This window comes from Notechis scutatus, chromosome 6 (assembly GCF_049901735.1).
Source record: "Notechis scutatus isolate UNSWTSFEM ecotype Mainland chromosome 6, rNotScu1.2, whole genome shotgun sequence".
Taxonomy (NCBI): domain Eukaryota; kingdom Metazoa; phylum Chordata; class Lepidosauria; order Squamata; family Elapidae; genus Notechis; species Notechis scutatus.
Genome location: NC_142014.1, coordinates 23589637 through 23615626, shown reverse-complemented (window position 1 = coordinate 23615626; position 25990 = coordinate 23589637). Strand labels below are relative to the sequence as shown.

Here is a 25990-nt window from a genome sequence, read left to right as displayed (position 1 = left end):
TGGCCAGGGAGAGATTGCGTGCATATGTACAGGGGGTGTGGGGGGGGGGCACATTGCCTTCTGGGTGCTGACACATGAGCGTGCAAGCACAAGCACGTGCACAATTTTTGGCACAGGAACCCAAAAAGGTTAGCCACCACTGGTCTAGCCTGACATGTTGCTTTTCATGAACTCTGGAAGAGCTGCGTTCTCTAGGAGAAAAAAATAGGAAGCAATTTTCCAAGAGAAAATTGGATAGAGTATAGAGAGACATTATATATTTTCTATACCCTAGTATTATAAGCCTATAATTTTCCAGCTCCTCTGCTTCCGATAATAACAGCACATTAGTCATCCTCAGAAATCCTAGATGCAGACACAGCTGGAAAGCTGTTATATATAGTGATCATTTATCATTAAAGCGAATGCTGGGTTTATTCCAGCACATCAGGATGACTAATCCTTGTTTTGCTCCCAAGTACGCAATTCATCAAGAACTGTCTTCCTTCTCTTCTTACTCTTGGGTTTTTTTCCATACAATGTACCTTCTTGAGTCTGTATTTTAGAAATCAACCTTAATTGATACAAGTTAACTTGACGTGAATTACTTTTGTTTCAAACTTAGAAAGTTTGTATAAACTGCATTTATTGTTTATTTTTGCAGACTTGGGCTTTTTGTTTATTTACATTAATCACGTTTACCCACGAAGGAAGGAAGGAAGGAAGGAAGGAAGGAAGGAAGGAAGGAAGGAAGGAAGGAAGGAAGGAAGGAAGGACTTAAACTCTTCCCTCTTCCAGATTCTTTCTCCTTCCCTCCCCACTTCCACCAAATATACTCAAACATACACAGTGCATATTATTTTGTGAGTAAAGCAATAGATTGGGGCAGCCATTCTGGGATTTCATCATCTAGGAAAAAATAGAGAAAGACTGCATTTTTCCAAGCTATGTATAGATCCCAGTTCCTCCTGGAAGTTCTGTAGAGTTTTGTGGACATTTTTACAAGCCACAATAATGTCATGCATGTTGTGACACTATGATGCAAGTACTCTGAATCACCAGCATCTAAGGTACAATTAGCTGTTTCACTTTCTGTTGATTTTTTTTTAAAGGATTTTCTAAAAGCAAGCATTTGCTTCTTCTCAGTTAGACTTGTGCCGTAAAATAGCTATGGCTGTCTCACAGGCACTCCTACTGTTTAGGCAGTGACACAAGAAATGACTTAAAGTTGTTCCGCGTGGAAAAGTACAAAAAGTTTAAGCAATCAGACGCAGGAATTAGCATTTAAATGTTCACACCTTCTTTTTAAAGGAAACACATGCATTTTAAACTGATGTTCAGTTGATGTCTATGATTTCAACTTTCTAGTAATGTGCGTTTTCCAGTAGAGATAGTTCTCAACTTGAGTCCAAATTTTATATTGCTAAGTGAGAAATTTGTTATGTGAGTTTTGCCCCATTTTACGATTTTTCTTCCCACCTTTGTTAAGTGAGTCACTGCAGTTGTTAAATTAGTAACACGGTTGTTCAATGAATCCAGTTTCCCCATGGACTTTCCTCGTTAGAAGGTCGCAAAAGAGAATCACATCACACACGCTGAGGAATTCTGGGAGTTGAAGTCCACAAGTCTTAAAGTTGCCAAGGTTGGAGACCCCTGCCCTACACCATTTCAGACAAAGGGTTATCCAATCTCTTCTTAAAAACTTTCAGTGTTGGAGCAACCACAACTTCTGGAGGGAAGTTGTTCCACTGATTGTTACTGTTGTTGTTGTTCTAAACTGTTAGGAAATTTCTCCTTAGTTCTAAGTTTCTTCTCTCCTCAGTTAGTTTCTATCCATGGTTTCTTGTTTTACCCTCAGGTGCTTTGGAAAATAGCTTGACTCTCTCTTCTTTGTGGCAGCCCCTGAGACACTGGAACGCTGCTATCATGTCACCCCTAGTCCTTCTTTTCATTAAACTTTTAATTAAAGTAATTTTTCAGGGGAGCAGAAAGTCCTCAAGTATCTATCTTGTCCTTGTTCTCCTGAGTTACTGCTGCTGCTGTCCTTAGATTTTCCCCACTTCCATTCCCACCACCACCCAACACTAGTGCTCCTGCCCCGAATGCTTTCATTTTGTATTTGGAACAACATATGAAGCATGCAAGCCAGTTCAGTGCATGCAATGGTTTGTGTGCGAATCGTTCCGTACTTCATAGCCCCATCTACTGGAGATCCCCTTTTCCAGACCCAACATGGACGCACCTCTTTGATCCGCTTGACTAAAGCATTCTGGTCAAAGGCCACAGCTTCTGCACACTGGTGGAGGTGGTCCTGGTACCGGAGACACAGCTGTAGTACTTGCTGAGAATCAAGTTTTTCTAGTTTAATGTTGGTAGGAGACATCTGCCCACTAAGAAGTCCTAGAAAGGAGAGGAGAGAAAGAGAGGGTAATTAAGGACATTGCCAAGAACTAAAGGATGAGAAAGACCAAAACAAAAAACAAAAAAACCCACCCACAAAATGTCCAAATATTATCTGCCTACATCATGGGTGTCAAACTCGATTTCACTGAGGGCCGCATCAGGGCTGTGTTTGACCTCAGGGGGGCGTGGCTAGGGTGGGTGTGGCTAGGGTGGGTGTGGCCAGTTTGATGTCATTTGTGTCAGGGCGCCTGTGGTGGCCTAAGCGCTCTGCCAGTGAAAATGGGCTCCCGGGCTCCGTTTTTGCCTGCCACGGCAACCCTCTGCCAGGGAAAATGGAGCTTGGGATGGTCCTGGCAGCTGAAAACGGAGCCTGGGAGCTCCATTTTCGCTGGCAGAAGCATGGCGGTCTTATCCTTCGCTGTTTCCAGTGCAGCCCCCTGGGTCGGATCTAAGTACCTTGCGGGTCGGATCTGGCCCCCGGGCCTTTAATTTGTCACCCCAGGCCTACATGGGAAGGTCACTGAAAACAATGTTTCTCAACCTTGGCAACTTTAAGATGTGTGGATTTCAACTCTCAGAATTCTAGGCATTGAAATCTCATGTCTTCCAAGCTGCCAAGGTTGAGATATGTTAACTTAAAACATTGCTAGGGTAATCCAGATAAGAGCTGATTTTTTAGCAAAAAAAAGAGAGAGAGACAGAGAGAGAGAGTGTGTGTGTCGGCGTTCCAGCAACCTCCATTCCAATCAATAACTCTGAGACAGACATATCTCAAAGGTACCTTTAATTGGATAGTAAACCGGCACATCTGTGGAATCACCAATCTGAAAGTTTTTGGGCTTCCTTGCAATATTTAAAACTACAAATCCATCTCCCGCTTGGCCGTCATCACATCACATGGCCCAATCACGATCCGTCCTAAAGCAAGATCCTCATTTCATCCTGCGCCATACTCAGTGACCTTGAACTAACAAAAGAATTTTGTCTACTTAGAGCTACTCAACCCTCCCACTTTCTCAGGTTTCTGGCAGCGTGTCTCAATCTCAATATGGCTTCCAAAGCTGACCGAGAGCTTCTTTTATGGATAGTAGCAGTGATAATTTTTAAGGCATTCTGGATCTTCATTTCCACTCATAATGAAAGGAAGACAAATGCAGGTAGCCCTCGACTTATGCCCACAGTTCAGCCCCAAATTTCTGTTGCTAAGTGAGATAGTTGTTAAATGAATTTTACCCCCATTGTACGACCTTTCTTGCCATGGTTGTTAAGTGAATCAGTGCAGTTGTTAAGTTAGCAACAGAGCTAATCTGGCTTCCCCGTTGACTTTGCTTGTCTGAAGGTCGTACAAGTTGATCACATGACCCCGGCACACTGCAACCGTCATAAATATGAGTCAGTTGCCAAGCGCCTGGATTTTGATCATGTGATCCCCCAGGGGGATGCTGCAAGGGTCCTGAGTAAAAAAATGGCCATAGAGTCACTTTTTCCATGTTGTAACTTTGAATTGTCACTAAAAACAAAGGGTGGTCACGAACCTGTATGGTTTTCTACACTTTTGTTTTTATGACTCTGTAATCCTTTAATTTGGGGTGGAGTCAGGGCAACTCGATGGAGCCGATTATTCACTGGCTGGATGCCCTGCCTGATGCCTATGTGGAGTTTGCAGCAGGTATTTTGTTTTTCTTTTGCGCCCTAAGAGAGCATCTGCCGCTGCCTAGAAGTGAACTCTCAACCTTCTGAGTGGGAGGAGAGCGTCTTCACCACTAGGCCACCACATTGCTCATACATTATTATATGCTCATGGTGCTTAATCAACAGTTCAGGGAGCTCAATGGGTCATTCAGTGGGATGCAACCTCTTGCATAGGCCACATATAAGGGGAAAACGCACTGGAAAAAAGGGGGATGATACAACAGTGGTGGAACTCATCTCTGGGGAGGGATGAGTCTGCCTATCGAGATGAGGTGGACCAGTTGCTTTCGTGGTGTGGAGACAATAACCTGGTCCTCAACACCAATAAGACCAAGGAGCTTAGAGTGGACTATGGAAAGAACAGATCTGACATCCAGCCCTTGCTTATCCATGGAGACTGAGTGGAGCAAGAGGTCACTTTTAAGTTTCTGGGTGTTACCATAAAAGTGGACCTGACCTGGGGTGCTCACATTGAAGCCCTAGTCAAAATGGCCCAGCAGAGATTATACCACCTGAGGCTTCTCAGAAAACAACAACTGAATGAGAAACTGCTGGTGACCTTCTACCGCTGCACCATAGAGAGCATCTTCACTTACTGCACCTCTGTAGGGTTTGCCAATTGCACAGGGGCAGATAGGACAGCACTCCAGTGGGTTAACGTCATTGCCCAGAAGATCATTGGCTGCCCTCTCCCCTCTTTGGAAGAGCTTTATAGCTCTTAAGAAAGTTCAAAACATTCTCAAAGATCCATCTCATCCTGGGCACCCTTTTTTTGAACTGTTACCATCTGGCAGACGGTACAGAATAATAAAAACAAGGACAAATAGGTTGAAAAACAGCTTCTATCCCAGGACAGTAGCTCTGTTGAATTCTGCTATACAGTGTAGTGTTGGTGCGGTGTCAGGGTTTTTAGATTCAATGTGTGGAGGGTGAAGGATGTGTGTGTTTATTTTCATGGTCATGGTCATGATAGGCATTGAAGATGGTGTTTGATTTCGTTGTATGAGGTGCAATGACAATAAAGCAAAGTAAAGAGAACGATAGCTCCTTCTGCCTCAGTCCCAGTCCCAAGGAGCTATAGAAAGCTATGATATGTATGGAAGGTCAGGATTTTGGATGTTAATTATTTAACAAAATAAAAAAAATAAGAGGGTGAAAATGAGAGCAAGAGGTTTCAGGTTTCCAGACCCACTCTAAACCAATCATCAAACATCACATTTTCACCAAAATGTGAAAAACGGCTCAGGATAACTTTTAGTATCAAAATGGCTAGATTTTGGTGTCACAATTCCAGGACATTTTCCCAAATTTTTGGAGGTGTTTAAAGGCAGAAATTGAATAATTATGTTCTCCAGAAGCCTCCCATCCTTATTTACACCCTTAATTGTGGGGAGGAGAAAAGTACTCCCTCAAAGCAGCTGTTTTGGCACATTTTAGCAATACAGATTTGGAGCTGGGCTGGGGGTTAAGGAAGACAGATGATCCAAACAGTTTCCGGCATATTTGTACCAGAAGCTTAAATAAAACTGCTATAGCAATGTTTCTTTATGCAGCATATGGAAGACATAAAAGCTCCTGAAGGGGAAAAAATCAATTCAAACCACATCAGATTTTATTCCTATTAACAGACAGACTGCTTCCATTTCCCCCTTGCAGTTCTGTGCCTATTTATTTATTTACATTTCTGATATTTACTGATGGAGTGGAAACAGCATTACAGTGAAATAATTTTTTCCGAGTTCATCTTTCTGGCTGAAAATCAAGGAATAGCCCCCAAATTCATCAACACTCTGAAAAGATCCTATTTCAATGTTCTGAAAACCGAGAGAAGCCCCAGGAGACCATATTCCAAACCAAACTGATCTGTAAAAAGCCTTTTGAAAACACACAGCTGAAGTACATTGGTTCCATGAAGTACATTGGGACCATTCATAAATCTTTTTATATAGAGAACAACAATAAATAACATGACTATTGTACAGGTATGACCACAACTGAGCCCAAAATTTATGTTGCTAAGTGAGAAACTTGTTAAGTGAGTTTTGCCCCATTTTATGACTGTTGTCACTGTTGTTAAGTGAATCAATCATCCTCTTTTAATGACCCCATAATCCCTGGTGAGGTGGAGTCTAGGCAACTGAACAGAGCTGAATGTTTATTGGCCGGATGCCCTTCCTATCACCAATGCGGAGTTTTTTTCCAGCAGGTATATTCTCAGTGTACTCAGAAATATCTGCTTCTACCTAGGATCAAACCCACAGCCTCCTGATTGTGAGGTGAGAGCTGCACCTCTAGGCTACTCTGACCATGCTTTTCTCTCCAGGAATTTTAAATATTTTAACCGCATATAATTCTTTAATAACTCTGTCATAGCACAAGACATCTTGATTCACCTCAATCACTCAGATCAATCAATCTATAGTATTTCTTCGGTCAATGACCAACGAACTTTAAAAGAACAAAAATAGAATGAAGCAAATGAATAATATACCCACAAATAACAATCATTCATGACTGATTCCAAGGGAGATGACTCCACCTGAGATATCATTGAAAAATATTAGGAAACTTCAGCTATTTTATAAACCAAGTACAGTATGTTCTTATTATTTCATCAGTGATGTCTACCTTATCACATCCAAGGTCAATCAATGTTTTTTGTGACGCTTGGGTAGCTTATTTTCCCAGTAATTTCTTTTCTTAGTTGTTACTATGCAAACAAAATGTTAAAAAGTGATATTTACCAAGCATATCTATGTTATATTAAAGTAACCAAGATATCTTTACAATCTCCAAGGCATGTCACAACTTTTGAGCAATGCTAATGTTTGGAAATCTAAAGTTGAAAAACTTGATACTCCCTACAAGTTACATATCCCCTTCAACTGAAGCTGTGCTTATGTCTTTCCGTGCTCTTCGGTTTGGAGAACAGACTGAACAAAGGGCAGTTTTTTTTAATTCTTCCTTTTTTAAAATGTCCTCTTAATAGGTGGCTTATTAGTTTTAATTCTTAATAAGACACCCATAACCTGTTTCAGAGGTATTTTCTTATCATATTTCTCAGTACTTCAACAATGGCATAGCTTCTGATGTACTTGAAAAGTTCTTAAAAATTAAGAACTTCTAACATACTGTACTCACTAGAAAAAATGGGATAGAATCAGAGATGGACCTGCCTTGAAAATAGCCCATGTTGAACTGTACGGTACAGTCAAACTTCAGCAGGGGAAATGTTTTACGATATTTTGTATTGTGTCGTAAACTGTTTCAGGATCATTTTTATGCCATTAATTAAAATCCTTTCTAAAATTTGCAAAAATTTCAATTCCACGGGAGTCATGAGTCCTGGATTTTGGATGCAATCTGTAAGTTGGACCATTTGAAGCAACTTCGTCCAAAACATTCTGTCCTATGGCGCACCATTTTGCCCAGTGAAAGGTTACAAGAATCGGTTTTAGGGAGAGATTGACAGATAAGACTTTGGAGCTTGCCAATTTTAATCCACCCATTCATACCTGCTCTGCTCAAGTTGGTCTCAATCTCAGATTCCATTCCAAGCTGGTTTAAAAAGCAACAGGACAAACTAATCTTTTCATTTGTTTTCTCTGTTGCCTTACAGAGTGGCTCAAGTCTGAAATTTCCCAGAAATTACTCAGCCAGGATCACTTGGTTTCCCTGTGATTTGCTTTCAGCAAAGGATTTGCAACACCTGCGCTCTTTGTATTTCACATCTGCCTGTAGAAATAAAAACCCCAGTCAGGGTATGTGACCACAGAGTTGCTGCTCTGTGCTATATAAAGTTCATCTCCATTAACAGGTGTTCAGGTGGTAAGAAAGACACCACCTTCCTAACTAGGTTCCAATGTCTTTTTTTTTTTTTTTTGAAGGTTTGACCAAATTAGCCCATCAAGAGGTCAATATTGCCTATTACATAGCAGAATTCAGCTGATCTACATCAGTGGTTGCCAACCAGTAGGCCAGGGACCACTGGTGGTCCATGAGAAAATATTGGTGGTCCACAGAGAAATGTCACCCCCAAAGCATCCCCCAAAGCAATTAATCCAGGCTGCGCGGGAACACAAGGCTTGCATCGCAAACAGCATGAGGTAGTGAGGGGAGGAGGAAAAGGGCGAAGGGAGAGAACTTGCCCCACTCGCCCCCCGCGCCTTGCCTGGCCACCAGGCTGCTTCTTTCTGCTTCTTTCTTCTTCTGCTTTTCGCTGCATGCAAGGAAAACAGCAAAAGTCTTTCTTTCTTTCCCCCAAACTCCTCCAGAAATGAGTCTTTGGGAAATAAACGGTAAGGCAACCTGCTCCAAGACGCTGTGCCAGTACAACAAGTCTAGCAAAGACTCATTTCTGGCGGAATTTGGGGGAGAGAAAGAAAGACTTCTGCTGCTTTCCTTGCACGAAGCCAAAAGTCAGTCAGTCAGTCAGTCTCCCTCCCTCCCTGCCTCTGAGAACAGAGCTGGAGATGGTATCCTGCAATCCCAAATAAAGAATGATCGATCAATAGGAAAACGGGATGGGGAATTTTCCTTCAGCCTTTTTGGGGGATTTTCCCAGGGGCTCTGGTCCCAAAATTATGAGTTTGGTGGTCCCTGAGGTCCAAAAGGTTGGCGACCCCTGATCTAAATCTTCAGAATGCTTTGATGCTACCCTGTGCAGACATGGAGCTACTGTTTTATTCCCCTGCAAATGTGTCAGGAAATTAAAAGCTATAAAATGCAGAGAAGCCCTTCAATAACAAATACTACTTTATACAATGTGGCACTATCAGTATCTTCTGCTGAGAAGAAAAACTGGCATGTCTAGCATCTGCTCTGAGCAATTACCTGGGTCATAAGACTTACAGACAAAAGCAGACAAAGACTACTCTATCACGTTTTCCACTCGCCTCCGCTGACAGGACGTTGTCAGACTTGTCTGATTATGTGAAAATATATAGCCTGTTTTTCTACCAAAAAGCCAAGCCTCAAAGCAGCTTTGGGGGAAAAATAAGTCACTTCAAATGAACAAAAATCATTGCAAAAAAATGTTGAATAAGTAGCATCCTGGGCAGCACAAAACAAGCAACAAGAACAGGAGCAGCCAAGAGGATGGATGGAAAGCTACTTCTGTCTTCTTCCACATTATACCATTACCAAATGCATACATAATACATAATACAGATTCCATTAAAACTTGATTCTACACTATTGGGCTCTTACTCCAAAAGATAAAAAAAAGAATGGAACGATCAGGCCTCACGGTGATTGGACAAGCAATAAACATGACAAGGAATCATTATTCCTTGTGGAATATATTTGGATGGAAACTGAACAAGGAGAGATTTAACCTGGAAATAAGGAGAAACTTTCTGACAGCGAGAACAATCAACCAATGGAACAGAAGTTGCCCTCAGAAGTTGTGGGAGCTTCATCACTTGAGACCTTCAAGAAGAGATTGGACTGCCATTTGTCAGAAATGGTGTAGGGTCTCCCACTTGGGCGGGGGGTTGGACTAGATGACCTATAAGGTCCCTTCCAACTCTGATTATCTGTTATCTGTTATTTAGGCTTGATTAAAGCAAGCAAGCAGAGAGGTGCCACCTTCAATACAACTTATTTCGAGAACATCAGAATACGGCACAGTGCTTTCCTATTTTTCAAAAACAAAAAAACCCCAAACCCCACCCCTACATTCTTAGAATTAGGGGGCTACTTCAAACAGTAGACAGGAGGTCCCCGACTTACGGCCACAATTGAGCCCAAAATGTATACTGCTCAGTGAGACGTTTTGGTTAAGTTAGTGACACGGTTTTTAAGTGAAGATGGCCTCCTCATGTTGACTTTGCTTGTCAGAAGATCACCAAAGATAACACTGAAACCATCGTAAGTATGAGTCAGTTGCCAAGCATCTGGATTTTGATCATGTGATTGTGGGGATGCTGCAACGGTGGAAGAAATGGCCCTAATTCACTTTTTTTCAGTGCCTTTGTAACTTTGAATGGTTGTAAATACTACATGTACATTCTAATAAACTGTTGAAAGAATAAGTTGGGGAAGACCAAGTTGTATGTTGGGAGCTCCAGAGAACACAGGCGAAGATCTTTCTTGGCCCTGATTTAAGAAGAGCTCAGCTATGCAAGAAGACAGCTGGGATCTGTTGGATCCCATCCACCCTTTAGCATTAAAACTGCCCAGAATATCATTGGTCTCAGCCAGTCCTCGAGTATTGAAGATTTGTCCTGAAATGAATACAAACTCCAGCTCCTTTGTAGTGCAATGGTGGTTTACTCATTAGCTCAGCAAACAACAAACACCCTTCTCTGACAAGAAAGGCTAAAAGCCAGGCAAGGTTAGAGTTGGGTTTGAGTTTGCTCCCTTTCCTTTTATTACCATTATCACGAGACACACTCCACCACACCCAGGCCTATACGCGGTTCTAATTCTGGCCGTGACTAAACCATTATCCCTAAATGCTATTAACCCTATGTCTACATCCCTACCCTATTCCGACCCTCACTAACTGATCCCCACCTGGTGCCACCTTCACCATGTTTTAACCTAAGGCTTAATTACCACCTATATATGCCCCAAACCCCTTTAACAATATGCACCACATCAAAACATGAAAAGAGCCATTTCCAGCAGCCCCGCAGTTGCTTCAGAATCCATCCTCCATCCCCGCAGTTGTTGCAGAATCCATCCTCAGCTCTGCTGAGTCATTCTAAAGCCATTGGCCAGCACACAAGCAGAAATACAGATCTGGCAGCAGCAGAGATAAGATGACATGGCCAGCTGACTTGCTGCGAGTCATATTCGGAGTTGACGGGCTCCGAGTGAACTCAAAGCCCGACACTTGGGCTCCAGCTACCAGCCCTGGATGGCATCTTTGCAACTCGCTGTTTGAGGAAGTTTCACAACATTCTCAGAGACTCTTCCCATCCTGCTTACAATCTTTGTGAACTGTTGCCTTCTGGGAGAAAATACAGAACAATTAAAACTCAGATCTCACGTTTTCTGAACAGTTTTTATCCCAGAGCTATAATTGCACTTAACAGTGAACTTAAGGACCACCATCAGTGAGCTGTTGGACAATATTATTTGGTCTGTTGTGGTGGGTGCTTGTGTGTTTTTAGGGGGCGGGGAATTTTGGCAGGTGGGGAGGTGTTTGGGGGTTGTCCTGTGTGTGTGCGCATGTTGAGCCTGGTCTCTGGGTGTTATGTGAGTTTCGTTGTATGTATACTGTGTATATACAATGACAATAAAGAATTCAATTTAGCAACAGAGTCTTTTAAAGGGCAGCTCCTGCCTACCCAAGCTGCCTTTACATTTTTCTTCCCACTTTATATTCAGTGGAAATTGGCACCAGTTCAGTTCTGCACATGTGCTTGCTGTCCTCTCACTTAGCTTGGTTCTGGTTGACTGAAGCTCCAGCAACTTTCATTCTTAGGATCTCACAACGGACTGAAAAGCCATTCCATCCATCTTCTGAATAAATGAGCAATCCATTTGTAGAATGTTAATGCCAAAATGCGAAAGATACTGCTGAGAGTCTATATGGATTCTGGCAGCATAGAAATTTGAAAAAAAAATGGCCAAAAAAAACCACCATCGTAATTTAGTCCTGCTGATGTACTGGTAGAGCTTGAGTTGCTACGATTCATTTAGTGACCATTCAAAGTTACAACAGCACTGAAAAAAAGGACTTATGACCTGTTTTCACACTTACAACTATTGCTTCATCCCCAAGGTCATGGGATCAAAATTCAGACGCTTGGCAACTGACTCATACTTATGACCACTGCAGTGTCTAAAGGTCATGAGATCACCTTTTGCAACCTTCTGACAAGCAAAATCAATGAGAAAAACCAGATTCATTTAACAACCATGTTAATAACTTATCAATTGCAGTGATTCACTTAACTGTGGCAAAAAAAAAGTCATAAAACTCCTTTAACTCACTTAACAAATGTCTCACTTAACAACAAAATTGGGGGCTCAATTTCAGTCATTAAGTCAAGGCTTACCAGTATTTTGAAAATCCACTCTGGTCATAGAGTGGACTACAATACCTCGTTGCCCAGAGTCATTTGCTTGAGAAAGGCAGCTATAAAAACTAAATTAATTAAATTACTGCAAACCTGTACAAGGGCAATTTAACTTCATAACCATTGCTCATTCAGGCAAAACAGCTATTTAATTCTGCTCACAGAGGTGGGTATGTTAGGAACTTAGGAGTGATCTCCAAGATCAAGGACACCAGAGTGGATTCAGACTTCAGTTCTGATTAAAATACCTTTTATTTGGATGAGCAGAAAATCTCTTGCATTCTTAGCTGCCATATCCGTTCATTATTTCCTGTCAAGACACGACTGGAGTTGAACGGCTTTTCAAATTCTTCTCATCTACGTTAACCAAGCCTAAAAGTAATATTATTGATGTGCTTAAGTGGGACAGAGCAGGAACACCCAATTATCTCAGGCTACTTCCTTCGCTTGGCTGTTTATGCCTCTAACTATAGGCTGCCTTATCAGCAGCTTCAAACTTGAATCTGAAATGTCCCTGAAACTTCCCTGTAACATTTACTTCCTCTACCTCCAAACTAGTGGGGGGATGGGAGGGGGAAGGGTAGCCGAATGCCTTCCAAATTAAAATGTGCAAGTACAATGATGATACTGTGAGGATGTTCCAGTTATCTGGGTGAACCAGTCCCTCTGTAAACAACCCAGACAAAAAATAAGATTGTCATAAATTAAAGACTTGCTCCCTGTGTGACAATTAAGTCGAATGGCCAGGTCTTCAATGAATAACAGTACTGTAAAGGGTTTTTTTTTATGTAAAACACACATCCCTCACTTCATACAATATCCTAGGCCAGTCGTTCTCAACTTTAGCAACTTTAAAATGGGTGAACTTCAACTCCCAGAATTCCGCAGCCAGCATTCTGGGAATCGAAGCCCACCCATCTTAGAAGTTGCCATGGGTTCTCTTTGCAATTCTTACATCCAGGTGCTCCAATGTTCTACGTATTTATTTGTACATAATGTTAAAAACTAAGCTGCATCATCTTTTCCAAATTTTGTAAGGAGATAGTGAAAATTATTCGGTCAAAATAATGTTTAAATAGCCCTGTCTTTTTTAAAGGACATTTTCAAGTCATGTTGGAAAATGGCAGCCGGAATTGTGTTCAAGGCGGTCAAATACTGGTGTGATTAGTCTCAGGCAGTCACTTTGATTTGATCCTGGTGACACAACAAACCAGAAAGACCAGCCTGACAAGGAAATATCATCTCACTTTGTGAATGGTACCCAATGAGCAACCCTTGCTCACTGATAAATGAAAGAATAAACCAGGAAGGAGGGATTCGGAATGCTTCCTTCGTTTTCTATTTTTTTCCTTTTGAAATAAAAGCAAATCAGAAGAGCTTTAAAAAATAACCAATGCCACTGACGTTCAAGGTTTTCATAAATACTGATTAAAACGAAGACCTTCATTCTTTACACAATTTGACAAGAGTGATAGTATAACTAAATGATCATATTACTTTTTGGGGACAGGTTCTTTGGAAGGAAGGTGATGATATTTAAAATAGAAAAACAATTTTGCTACACAGCCAAGTTTATGGTACATGCAAACAATTACATCAGTTACACCTTGCAAAAATGTGACTAACCTAAGCAGTTTGGCTCAAAATAAAGCTACTTCATTATTTCAAAATATATTTTCCCAGTATACACTTAGCTGCAGTGAGTCACTTAGGAAATGAGAGGCCATATATTGTTAGAAGCCTTATCCCCCCCTAAGTTCTCTGAGATGGACCAACCTATGAGTCCAACCTCCCATAGAGAGGTTTGGAACATCTGTTATAAGCATCTTGGCAACAAAGGGATCTGGCTAGGCAAAGGATGTCCTCCATATTCATACAGCATCTCATCTACTCCAAAATAAAGGCCAAATCCCAACACAAATGCAGAGTCTGAGCGTACAGGTAGTCCTCTACTTACAATAGTTTAGTGACCATTCAAGGGTACAATGGTTCTGAAAAAAAGTGTCTTGCTACTAACAGCTGCAGTAATTCACTTAACAACTGTGGCAAGAAAGGTCGTAAAACGGATCAAAACTCACTTAACGAATGCCTCCACTTTCCAACTGAAATTTTGGGCTCAACTGTGATCATAAGTTGAGGACCACCTGTTCTGGGACCGTGATTTTTTTGCCGTAACTCCAGGCTTAACATAGAGGCTGTGAACCCACAAGGTAATCTGGATGTCCCTTGGGGTATGTGAATTGAAATCATCCAAGATCAAAAGCCTCAAGAATGTCAACATTGGTCTTCAGGTTACATCCAGGAGCTATCAGAGGCTGTTCACCACAAGCAGTTTCTGCTTGCCCTTACAGCTGACTTTCACATAAAGGCACATGCAACCAGAGTCTCTTGGGGTAGTGCTCCTTGCAACTACTAGAGTATCTACACCACCTTCGTGAATTTGGTGGGGTTAAAACACAGTTTGATGAAGGGGAAAGGGTAAATTTAGCCTTTGTTACTTCTTCCGATTGCATGGTGTTTAATATCACATTATTAGCAATATTAAAGCTAAAATAAAATGGACAAAGTAATTTTAAATGCAGTAATAAAAACTGGGGCATTCAAAACACACTGGGCAATATTCCATATTTAGAAAGAGAATTTTTTGTCAGTGACGTATTTAACAGAAAAGGGTTTTTTGATTACATTTAAAGGAGATGAACATGTACTATTTGGAATGAGTCAGAAGCATATGAAAATAAACATTTGTATGGATGACATACAATAAAAGAAAATGCAGACCTCTCTAAAAGTAACAAAGGGATGAAATCATTCATATCTGTAGGTATTTGGTATGACTGAGGAATAGGCACTCAGAAGGAATTGTGGAACAACAGATACAAGAGTTAATTATCTGTTTGGGTCTGTTTGGAGTGGGTTATAAATATTGTAAATGTAAATAAATAAAATTTCAAGATGATCACACGGTCAAAGATGATATAATGTTAAGCCAATGTTGGTAAGTTAGCCAAACCAACATAAACATATCATTATCTAAATGCTAAAACACTTTTTTCCCCATATAACTTTTATTAAAAATTTTAAACAAAAAGGTAAAAGGTTACACAAATGAATATTACAGACAATAAGGAAGGAAAAGGAAAAAGAAATATATACATATATATAAAAAAGAAAAAGTGCGAGAAAAAAAAAGTAAAAGAAAAATAGAAAAAAAGGAAAGAAAAAAGTATAAAGTGGCTTCTTTATACTGTGATACTCTTCACAGTAGACAAATATATTTGACCTCTCTAAAGTTATATATTACTCTTCTTTCTATAATCTATCCTGTCTAATAATGAAAACCACATGTCACAAGTTCATTTTTTTTCCATTTTTATGCAAAACATCCATAAGAGGCTTCTAGTCAGTAATGAATGTAGATAATGTCTTTTCTCTAATCAAAGAATTTAAATTATTCATGTCCGCAAAATTGGTCAACTTCAACTTTACCAACCATTCTTCCATAGTACCATATGTAGTGTCAAACATTTCCATTTCTATGCATACAATAAATGTAGCTTTTTATTTAGATTTAAATAATCTTCCATGGCTTTTTTCCCCCAGCTATTTATCCATTAATCATAAAAAAGGTTCTGGCTTCAATTTCTTTAAAATTGTCTGTACAATGAATGCAGATCAACTTTTCCAGAATATTGTCTGTGGAAATTCTCAGTCATCCAAGTCATGGTTGTCTCAAAGGTATTTTTTCAAAAAGCAACTGGACTTCTTTAGTTTTTCCTTAAACACATTTCGCTTCTCATCCAAGAAGCTTCTTCAGTTCTTTCCAGAGTATTATTCATTGTGACAGTTTCTCATTTAAATCCTTCTCTTAAGCAGCCCAAGAAACTGTTCATTCTCAGTTATTATTTAGAACTTTTTATCTCTTTCTGGTCTGTGCTTAGAGGAAATCTTTTTTCATCCACTGTTTCTATCCTAATCCCTAATATTTTGTTTGGATATATCCCTTTGGGGGTTTGAAAGAACATCAGAAACAATAATACATGCATGCAAAATGTATCTTTATTTTGGATTCAGATTTACTGGCTGGAACGAGTCATTTTGAGATATATCAGGGAATAATGAGAAATCAAGTCTTACAGCTTTGTAGATTTTTCTGAACTTCAAATCCCAAGAGCTGAAATAGCAAAAGAACATTGAGATATGGATGCTTGGTGCTAAGCAAGTGTAAACCATTTGGTTTTGAACCACTTCAAGCAGGAAATATAACAAAACTCCCCGTTTCTTGCATAAAATGGCTAACCTTGAGTATTTTGACTCTTTCGAACTTTAACCAGGGTGTTTTAAGCTTGCATGGCTGCTTTAAATCATTTCTAAAATAATCAGAACAATCTGTTTCACGCTCAAATAATCCGTTTAGTATTTGAAATTGGGATTTTTGTAGTTTAAAGAAGCTTTATGCTTGAAATAGTTCAAAGGAAACATTTTCACACCCTACTGGGTATTACATATTAATAACATCTGGAGGACCATGGCTTCCCCAAAGTCTGATTTAGATTAAGGCACAGCTAACCAGAATTTAAACTTAACGCAAGAGCTGTGGCACCTGATAGTCTCTATACTGCTAAAACTCTCATTGTCATGACTAGAAGAATCAGTGCATCATAGGGCAATGGATTTTTCAACCATGGCACCTCAAATGGGCTAACTTACAGAATGTGCCCCAAAACCAGGGACCCATGACTCCGGAAGGAATGACATTTGGGGAAGCTATGGCTGCTTCAGTGCTTACTGGCTGCTGTTGAACTGCTGGTACTCAGGTCTTCATTTTCAACATTCCGTGACAGTTTCCCAGCCAGTCTCACAATCTCTTGCTCTTCCCAACCCAGAAGTAGCAACTTACCCTAATGCTCCCTACCAGATAGGGAGGAAAGGAACAAGGAAACTCAATGGAAGCTGGACAGAAGTCACAAGTTGTTCCTATTCCCACTGTTGTTGTTGTTTTTGCCTGTCCTTGGCCATTCTGCTTCTCTATTTAGATAGGGAAATACAGGTAAGTCCTCAACTTACAACAGTTCATTTACTAACCATTCAGAGTTACAACGGCACTGAAAAAAGTTATTACTATTTTTCACATCTATGACCACTGCAGCATCCCCATGGTCACATGATCAAAGTTCAAATGCTTGGCAACTGGCATGTATTTATGACGGTTGCTGTGTCCTAGGGTCATGTGATGACCTTTTGCAACCTTCAGGTCAGGAGGGAAGCCGGATTCACTTTACAACTGGATTATAACTTATCAACTTCTGTGATTCACTTAACAACTAAGACAAGAAATGTCATAAAATGGGGCAAAATTCATTTAACAAATGTCTCTCTTAGCAACAGAAATTTTGGGGCTCAATTGTGGTCATAAGTGGAGGACTACTGTATGTCTGAAATGATGAGTCAACAGGACACTGATGGTCTAGTCTATTCTAAAATGTCCTTTTATTCAAGTTTTAGTGGGGAAAGCTTTATTCAAGTTTTAATGTGAAGTAGAAGATACTGGTCAATTCAGACAGCTCTACAAACAGTGGTTTGATAATTTGATGCCAGAATTTTAGGAGTTGAAATCCACACATCTGAAAGTTCTCCAGGTTGAGAAACACTGCACCTATTCAGCATAAGGCTACTTTCTATACTTCACAGCAAGATAACTGGATTTGATATCAAATGAAAACTCATTCAGGATTTAACTTCCACCCCAATTCATTAGTGGGGGTACCTCTTCAATGCAGATACTTTTTAAAGAAGCAAAATCATTTGTAATTCTCAGCAGGGATTCAGAGAGCTACTCCAGACATAATCTTAGAATTGTCTAAGCTTAGGATATTACTGATTAGTCTTTTTTGCAGTACACCATTAAAAATTGCTAATGGAAACTTTAAAAAAAACATGCAGTTTATTTGAGGTTAATGAGTATGCTGTAGAAGGAATGGAAATTCCAAATCACTTTAACATGCATGAAATTAGCTGTGTATTTTCTGGGACTTCAACCTATATTTTTTAACATCTTCAGCTTCACACAAAGAACGGCTATCTAAAAACACATATGTAAAGCCAAGCCACAAACGGGAACGGCTGTGTGAAAACATCATGGTACGTAAGGTCCCTGATCTATGCCAATAGAGCATTGGTGGCCCATTGCTGTGTGTGCTACAGTAAAAACACACTGCAGCAGTGCCTCTTATCAATCAAATAATCACAACAAACGAAACTCCCAGCAAAGCAAATAACTCTTGTGATGGGTAGACCTAGAAACCCGGTTTCCATGGAGAGTGTTTGTCCAATTTGGAGCAGAGGAAAACAACTGTGATGGATAATCTGAAGAAAGACAATTGTGGCTATACTTATGGCAGACCAGAGCTACTGTGGATTGGATTCCATCTATCTGCCAGCCACCTAACCTTTAAAAGGATCATTGTTGGTTGCAAAACCAAATGCAAAGCGGCCAGAAATCTGGAGGCTTAAACTATGGCTTGCTCAAGGAGACATAGTCTTTCCAAAAAGAATTATGAAACCTTAAACAGGGAACTCTAGGACAAGCATTGCTGCAAATGTTGGAGACTATCAAAAGCATCTTTATACTACGTTCCTCTAAGTTTGTAAAGAAGAAAAAAAAGGCTACACACACACACACACACACACACACACAGCCATACACATGGACGCACAATAATATACACACATTCATACACAAGTAAAATATATTTATAAACTGCTCTTCACTCAACCCGAGTTTCCTTTTACTTCCTCCTTACTCCTACTTGACGCCACTTCTTATATTGTGTTGTTTGTGTGGAAAAAAACAGGCCTGCTCTTGCCAAGAGTGACCTCAGCTCATTCTTATTTGGTGATACACAGGAGAATTTCACTCTAACAAACACTTGCAAAGTTTCAAAGCCCCAAGGTTATTGGCGGCCTTTTGCTGTTTGCACTAGTTGCTTGTTTTCTTGTGATCTTTGATGGCTATAGACCAAAAAATAATAATAATAATCCAGACTGTTATAAAAGGTTTTAAAAGACTCCCTTTATGACAACCACACCAATAATCTGAGTAACAATATGATTAAATAATAATCTGAAGTAAAAATAGAAAGCCCAAAATACTGTACAAGCTGAATACTGAGATCTCTTTTTCCCAATGATGGATGCAAAAAAAAGCAAGGCCAAAGAAGCAAAACCAAAAATATATGACCCAATTTAAATGATTGTCCAGAGTTTTTTAAACTGGGACAATGACAACCAAGGGAGAGAAACGATCACAGCAAATCAATGAACCAACAAGAGCCTCAGCACACTAATTTGTTGAAGGCCACTTTTTCTCAAAATTGACTATGTCCAAGTTAAACTGTACCACTTTCCAATACTGTAAGCAGGAATATATTTGTGGGGAAAGCAGTAGAGGCAATAATCCAATTGAAGCAAACACAACCTCAATTTATTGGAACATAAAAGCATAACACTCCATAGGAAGTGGTTTTCAGAGGTGGGGGTCAGTGGTGCCATGGAAACCCCTACTTGATCCTCAGGTTGGCACCTTAGCCATCCAATCTCAAAAAATTCCCCTCATATCAATCACCTGAGTACCTGCAGAACATCCCCTGTGATGCCTATTGTCAGCATTTTCTTCCTAAAAGCATAGATTTTACATCAATAAGTAGCATTAATCAATTAGTAACAAAGAGTCTTTCTTATATCTTGATTGATTCTCCACGAGCAACCTGATTCCTTTCTTGTAGCTCAGTGTTTCTCAACCTGAAAAACTTTGAGAGGCATGGGATTCAATTCCCAGAAAATTTAGCAATGTTCAAGCTAGTTGTGGAATTATGGGAAGTGAAGTCCACATACCTTATACCCAGGTTGGGAAACACTATTACAATTCATCCTGACTTCAGGTCTCAAAACCAAAGAGTTCTTATGAACTCCTTGAGTGGAACTGCCCTTGAATCTGGGCATGTAGCTTGCCCTAAAGACCTCTTGCTATTCTGGTATCCTGTTTTCTTAAACCAATGTTTCTCAATCTTGGCAACTTTAAGATGTGAGGACTTCAGCTCCCAGAATTCCACTGAAGTCCACACATTTTAATGTTGCCATGGTTGAAAAACACTGCTTTAAACAGTACTCAAGATTCTTGTGACTGTTCTGCTCTGAATTTATACTTGCACTCTCTCCAGTGGGATCCCTGTGCCAAAATTCCACTTTCCTCCTATCAAACTATCTCCCAACCTTGCATGACTTGAGTAATTTGAGTTGCCTTGTCTAGCCTAAAAAAAAGAACAGAACTTCATTCTTTACATTACTGGGGATGTAAAACAGATCATTATGCTAGAGCTGGCTTTTAAAGGACAAGAATGAGATGGACAGAGACAAAACTGTAAACATACATGATTAATAAAAAAATAAACCTTGAGTCCAGATTGTAATTTAACATCAATGTTTATTCCTAAAGTCTATAAAACAGCAAATATAATTTCAATCTTTGGAACAGGTGGTAAAATGGAGTTTAAAAGGGGCCCATTAATCTCCTTTACTTAGAAAAATGCAAAAAAGTGTTTTTTTTAAAAAATAACCAAACATATAAATGATGATTACAGGGATGGGTTTTTTTTTCCCAACATGTTAGCTAGATTGATAATTTCATCGACTCATCACTAGGATGATAATATTCTTTTCCTAATCAGGCCTTGATTGTTCTCAGCCCATTAATATACAGTATAATGTGAAGTTTGGATTTTTTGTGTGTGCCAACATACCTAATGTTAAACAGCATTTACCATTCTGACATATTTTCGAACTTCAGAATATAATAATCCAGTCCATGATGGCTTCCTCATTTCCACTCATCATTAAAAGGAGCATGAGGCCAATTTTTCACTTGGACAAAAGAGAATGTACCCTCCATGTTACAAATCTGGCTCCTTCCCATTCATCTGTGGGCTCTGAGGATCTTTTCCAAGCCTTAAGCAAATACTTCTGATCACTTTAAATAGTAGGGTTGTTTTTTATTTTTGAAGTTCTCCAACAGAACTGCTATGCATCAGAGAGGTGGGAAACAGTGCCACCTGTTGGATTTAGAATTTTTATGTACAAAATATTTTACAATATTTGTCAAAAGTATTTTACCAAAGTTGGCAAACAGCTATTTGTTGTTGTTTTTAAAAAATCAGTAATACAAGAATGGTACCCCAGAAGGCAACACATCCCCTTAAAGATACTAATAAGTATTTGGAACCTCCAATTACTTCTTCCACTCACAGTACTAAAATGTTGCTTTGGGACCATATCTCAAAATTAAGTTTTCTGTGACCCAAATAATAATCAGGGTGGATGGAACCCCACAAGGTAAAGTTAAGTCATTATTTGCTTCAAATCAGCTTCTTGAGGGAGACTTCTGCCAACAGTAATGGAAACATTTGAGAAACACTAAAACCAACAGCAGCTTTGGAAGGTGAAACCTGTGCCTAGGGCAGGGGTGTCAAACTCACAACAACACATTGTTGTCACATGACATATCACAACTTTTCTCTCCTTTGCTAAACCTGGGATGGGTGTGGCCAGTGCATGACACATCTGGCCCACGGATCGTGAGTTTGACACACCTGGCCTAGGGGATGAAAAGCTAATCTTTCCTTCATCATTTGCTACAGGCAAAGAGTCACAGGGCTTCCTCAGGATAGGCATACAACAAAAGCAGGCATTGGTGCAGTTTAGGCTACTTCAGCTTTGCCTGCAGTACTACCTGATCAAAGGCTCATGTGAATGGGTGGATAGATGATGTTGAGATGCCTCACTCAGTTGCAACTGACCTTAACTATGATCAACAAAGAGTTGGGTCTTAAAAAAACACTGGATATTTGCCTCCGATACATTTCACTTTTTACAATCAAACAAAGGTACCCAGATGCTTAACAACAGCATTGAATGAAGAACAGAATTCACCATGCACGGATCAATCTTGAATAGTAAAAGGATTTCACCCAACTTCCAGAAACACATTCCTTGATATTGATGTCAGGATGTTGATAAAGCCATATAAATTTGATAGATATATGAATACTGACTCTGTATTAAATGCCTGGCTTCTTGTTTCAAGTCAATGTTCAAGTTTCATATTTCATTACTTGGGCATTTAATAGTCCTTTCCTTACCAGCAGGGGCATAATTAAATGTCTAATTCACAGATGGTCAAATTCGTATATGCTTGTAACAGAAGTTCACTGACACGGCTCAGCTAGGGCAGATACTTCACTGCAGACAAGAGATAGTAGTCACACACGCACCTACTGCTGAACACAGAACTCAAATGAAAATCTTGCTCTATCATCTGAGACGTGGTGGTGCAGTGTTTAGAATGTAGTACCGCAGGCTACATCTGCTGCCTGCCGGCTGCCTGCAATTTGGTAGTTCAAATCTCGCCAGGCTCAAGGTTGACTCAGCCTTCCATCCTTCCAAGGTGGGTAAAATGGGACCCAGATTGTTGGGGGCAATAGGCTGACTCTGTAAACTTTTTAGAGAGGGTTGTGAAGTCTAAGTGCTATTGCTATTTTAATTTTAGATCTTTTCCTGCTGCTTTTTCAAGTTGACCAAAATTTAGCTATCCCCTTTTCAGTCTAGAAATTAGGAGGCTCCTATTTAGTGCAGATCATGTCTGGTCAGAGAAGCTCTGATTCATAGCGTGTGAACTTCAACTCCTGGCTCTACCTCACCAGCATAACAATGGGAAACCTGACCTTTTGGGTATAAATGAGGGATCCCTCACACAGCATCAGACTTCAATCCTTTAAGAAACTTGCAACCATTCCTGGTATTCTGCAGCTGTAACATATTCCCAGAAAAAGTAGCATTTGTTTCAAAGGGTGGCACTGGGTGCTACATATAAAGCATCATGTACTTAAAAAACAGCTCAACCAAAAACAGCTACTGAGAATTGTTCCCTGCCCCCACTTTCCACCTTTAGGCAGTTCAATCAATGACTGCCAAAGACTTAAGTCCCAAAAAATATTTATTCAAACTTTTCTATATCAGGTTGTCAAGCTATTGTCTTTATTCAAAACTTTAAAGTATAAACAGGACCACACTGGATTCAAATTTTAACTTTATTTGTAATAGTAGCAGCATGAAAAATAAAGCTGGCAATGAGCTTAAGACAATACATGTTAACAAGGCACCTGGAAAAACTGTTTTATGCAGCCTTCCCCTAGAAGTACCTTTATTCATTTATGTATTAAATGTCTGTGCTGCACATCTCACTGATACATCAACTCTGGGCAATTTTGATGGAAAGATAGTTTTCCTGTCTTGTAAAAAACTTTACCTTGAACTATAACATGGTAGCCACACACTACAAAAAAAGACTGCAAAACCAGAATGATACCTTTCAGTACTGTAACTAGTTTCTTCACGCCATCTGTCACAAGAGTAACATTTAAAGTTAGTAATGATGTTGGGAAGAACATAAGGTAAAAGCATCCCCACAGGTTTTACCCTGCTAATTGTGACCAACTTTAGGGAGCAGAGCTCATCTCTGTTTCTTAAGACAAAGACAGCACTGAGACATTACCGTGGTCATATGACCAGCATGACATCATGCTGCAGCACAGAGCCTACAGCAAAGCACAGAGCAGTTACCTTCTCGCATGCTTATATACTTGCCTTTGCATGCTTTCGAACTACTAGGTTGGCAGGAGGAGCTGGGCCAAGTGACAGTAACTCTGTCCTGTGGCATTCAGGTCTAGAACTGCCAAGCTGTCTAAGAGTCAGCATTTTAACCACTGAGCCACCACATCCCACCTGGGGAGGAGAGTGAACTTTAGTAGCCTTAGGCAACGCTGCCCCCAGCATCACATTACATGGAAAAAGTGGCAGATGGCTACACAGAAAGGACTGCTCCACATTCAAGTCTACACAAACATAAAATTTGATGGCAATTTTTCAAACATATTTTTTGTTCTGGTGAACAAAAGTCTTAAAGCCAACAATATTATAACTTCAATTTCAAAATAGTTGAAGGACTGTATGAGGAACAGGAAGAGGAGAAGCCATTACTGAGTTTGCTCATTTCCTTTTACTGCTTTCAAAACTTAACAGCCCAAAACAAAGGAGACTAAATAAGAGGAAAAATAGGAATGTTATGAAACACAAGGAATCAACAGTGTTGGGGGAAGAGGAAACCATTATCCAACTTATGTGGACTTTGGATATTTTTACCTTTCAACAGAGGTTGGAAAGTGGGGATTTCTTGTAGTTTTATGACATCTGGGTCACTGCTGACATTCCTTGATGCCTGAGTCCCTTGGGTCACCACCACAATATCATCCATTTTAGCTCGTTGCTTGGCTGGTGAAGGAGATGCTGAAAAAAAGGACACAAAACCAAAACCGTCTTCATTACTTCTCATCTCTTTTTGATGTCTGAGTCAATGTTGACTCTTGGCAAGTACCTGGATTAATCTTTGCAGTTTTCATAGGAAGGTTTTTCAGAATTGGTTTGCCCTTCCTGGGGCTGAGAAAGCATGAATTACTTCTCACTGGCTTCCAAACTTAAAGTAGATCTCTCTTTCTTTCTTTCTCTCATCTATCTATCTATCTATCTATCTATCTATCTATCTATCTATCTATCATCTATCTATCTATCTATCTATCTATCTATCTATCATCTATCGCAAAGCATAAACAACCATGGGTCAAAATGATGCCTGTGCATAAAATAATTCACTGGAAATACACATTTCTCATTTCAATTCTAGAATTTCCTAGTATGGCTGGCTAGGGAATTCTGGGAGTTGAAGTCCATACCTCTGAAAGTCTATGGAAATTCTCAATCATTCAGTTCATGGTTGTCCCAAAAGTGCCTTTTCCCCCCCCCAAAAGAGGCAACTGGACTTTCTGGTTTTTCTTTAAAGACGTTTCACTTCTCATCCAAGAAGCTTCTTCAGCTCTGACTGGATGGTGGGGAAATGGAAGGATTTATACTCCTTGCAGACAGCTGGTCATTTGCATTCTTTTTAGAGAGTCATTGAGGCCATTGGAGGTTTATCTGTGTCCTCAGGGTGAGCTGAGTGGTGCAAATAGGTGTGGAGACCCTTCTTGGAACTGTTGAAAGGACTGGGTTGTAGAGTGGAGAGAGATGATGGTCCTTTCAACAGTTTCAAGAAGGCTCTCCATACCCATTTGCACCACTCAGGTGACCCTGAGGATACAGATAAACCTCCAAGTGACTCTCTAAAAGGATGCAAATGACCAGCTGTCTGCAAGGAGTATAAATCCTTCCTCCACCATCCAGTCAGAACTGAAGAAGCTTCTTGGGTGAGAAGCGAAACGTCTTCAAAAAAAACAAAAACCAGAAAGTCCAGTTGCCTCTTGAAGAAAAAAAAAAAAAGTACCTTTGGGACATACCTCAGAAAGCTGCCGAGACTTAACAACCCAGCTGCAGTCTACCCCGCTTTCTAGCTTCCAAGGGACGATTCGCATCCAGCCCCTCTCTACCCGCAACTCTTCAGCACAACGAGGGTTTGGGGCCGCTGTTGAGCAGCCGGGAACGCCCCGTCGCGGGCAGGGAGCGCTTCGGACTACAACGAGGGGAAAAGCAGGGAAGCGAAGCTACGCGGATGCCGCCGCTCGCCCGCGCTCCCCCCATCCCTCCCCACTCGATATCCAGGCTTCGGATCCCTCTCAGGAGCGCCCACCTGTCGCAGGGTCGTGAGGGCGGCCCTCAGCCTCGGCGCTCTGCTCGGACCCCATCACCAGGCAACGGCGGGGCCGCTACGTCATCCTCCCGCGACACGAAGGCATCTGCGCGCGCGGCGGGGCCGGCCGGAAAGAGTTCTTCCCTGAGAGTTC

General features: G+C 40.4%; 1 protein-coding gene across 2 annotated transcripts in view; it reads right to left on the bottom strand.

Moving 5' to 3' along the window:
- BORCS5 (BLOC-1 related complex subunit 5) overlaps window positions 1–25961 on the bottom strand; it is a 33577-nt gene extending 7616 nt beyond the window's left edge. The window contains exons 1-3 of one of the 2 annotated variants that reach the window (XM_026679268.2): window positions 25837–25961; window positions 24360–24503; window positions 2222–2379 (exon numbers count right to left, since the gene is read on the bottom strand). In XM_026679268.2, the coding sequence (XP_026535053.1) occupies window positions 2222–2379; window positions 24360–24503; window positions 25837–25891 (357 nt within the window). In that variant the 5' untranslated portion in view covers window positions 25892–25961. Of the gene's footprint in view, window positions 1–2221; window positions 2380–24359; window positions 24504–25546 lie in introns of both variants that reach the window. The other variant, XM_087969531.1, reaches the window with a different exon arrangement.
- Window positions 25962–25990: the final 29 nt, after the last annotated feature.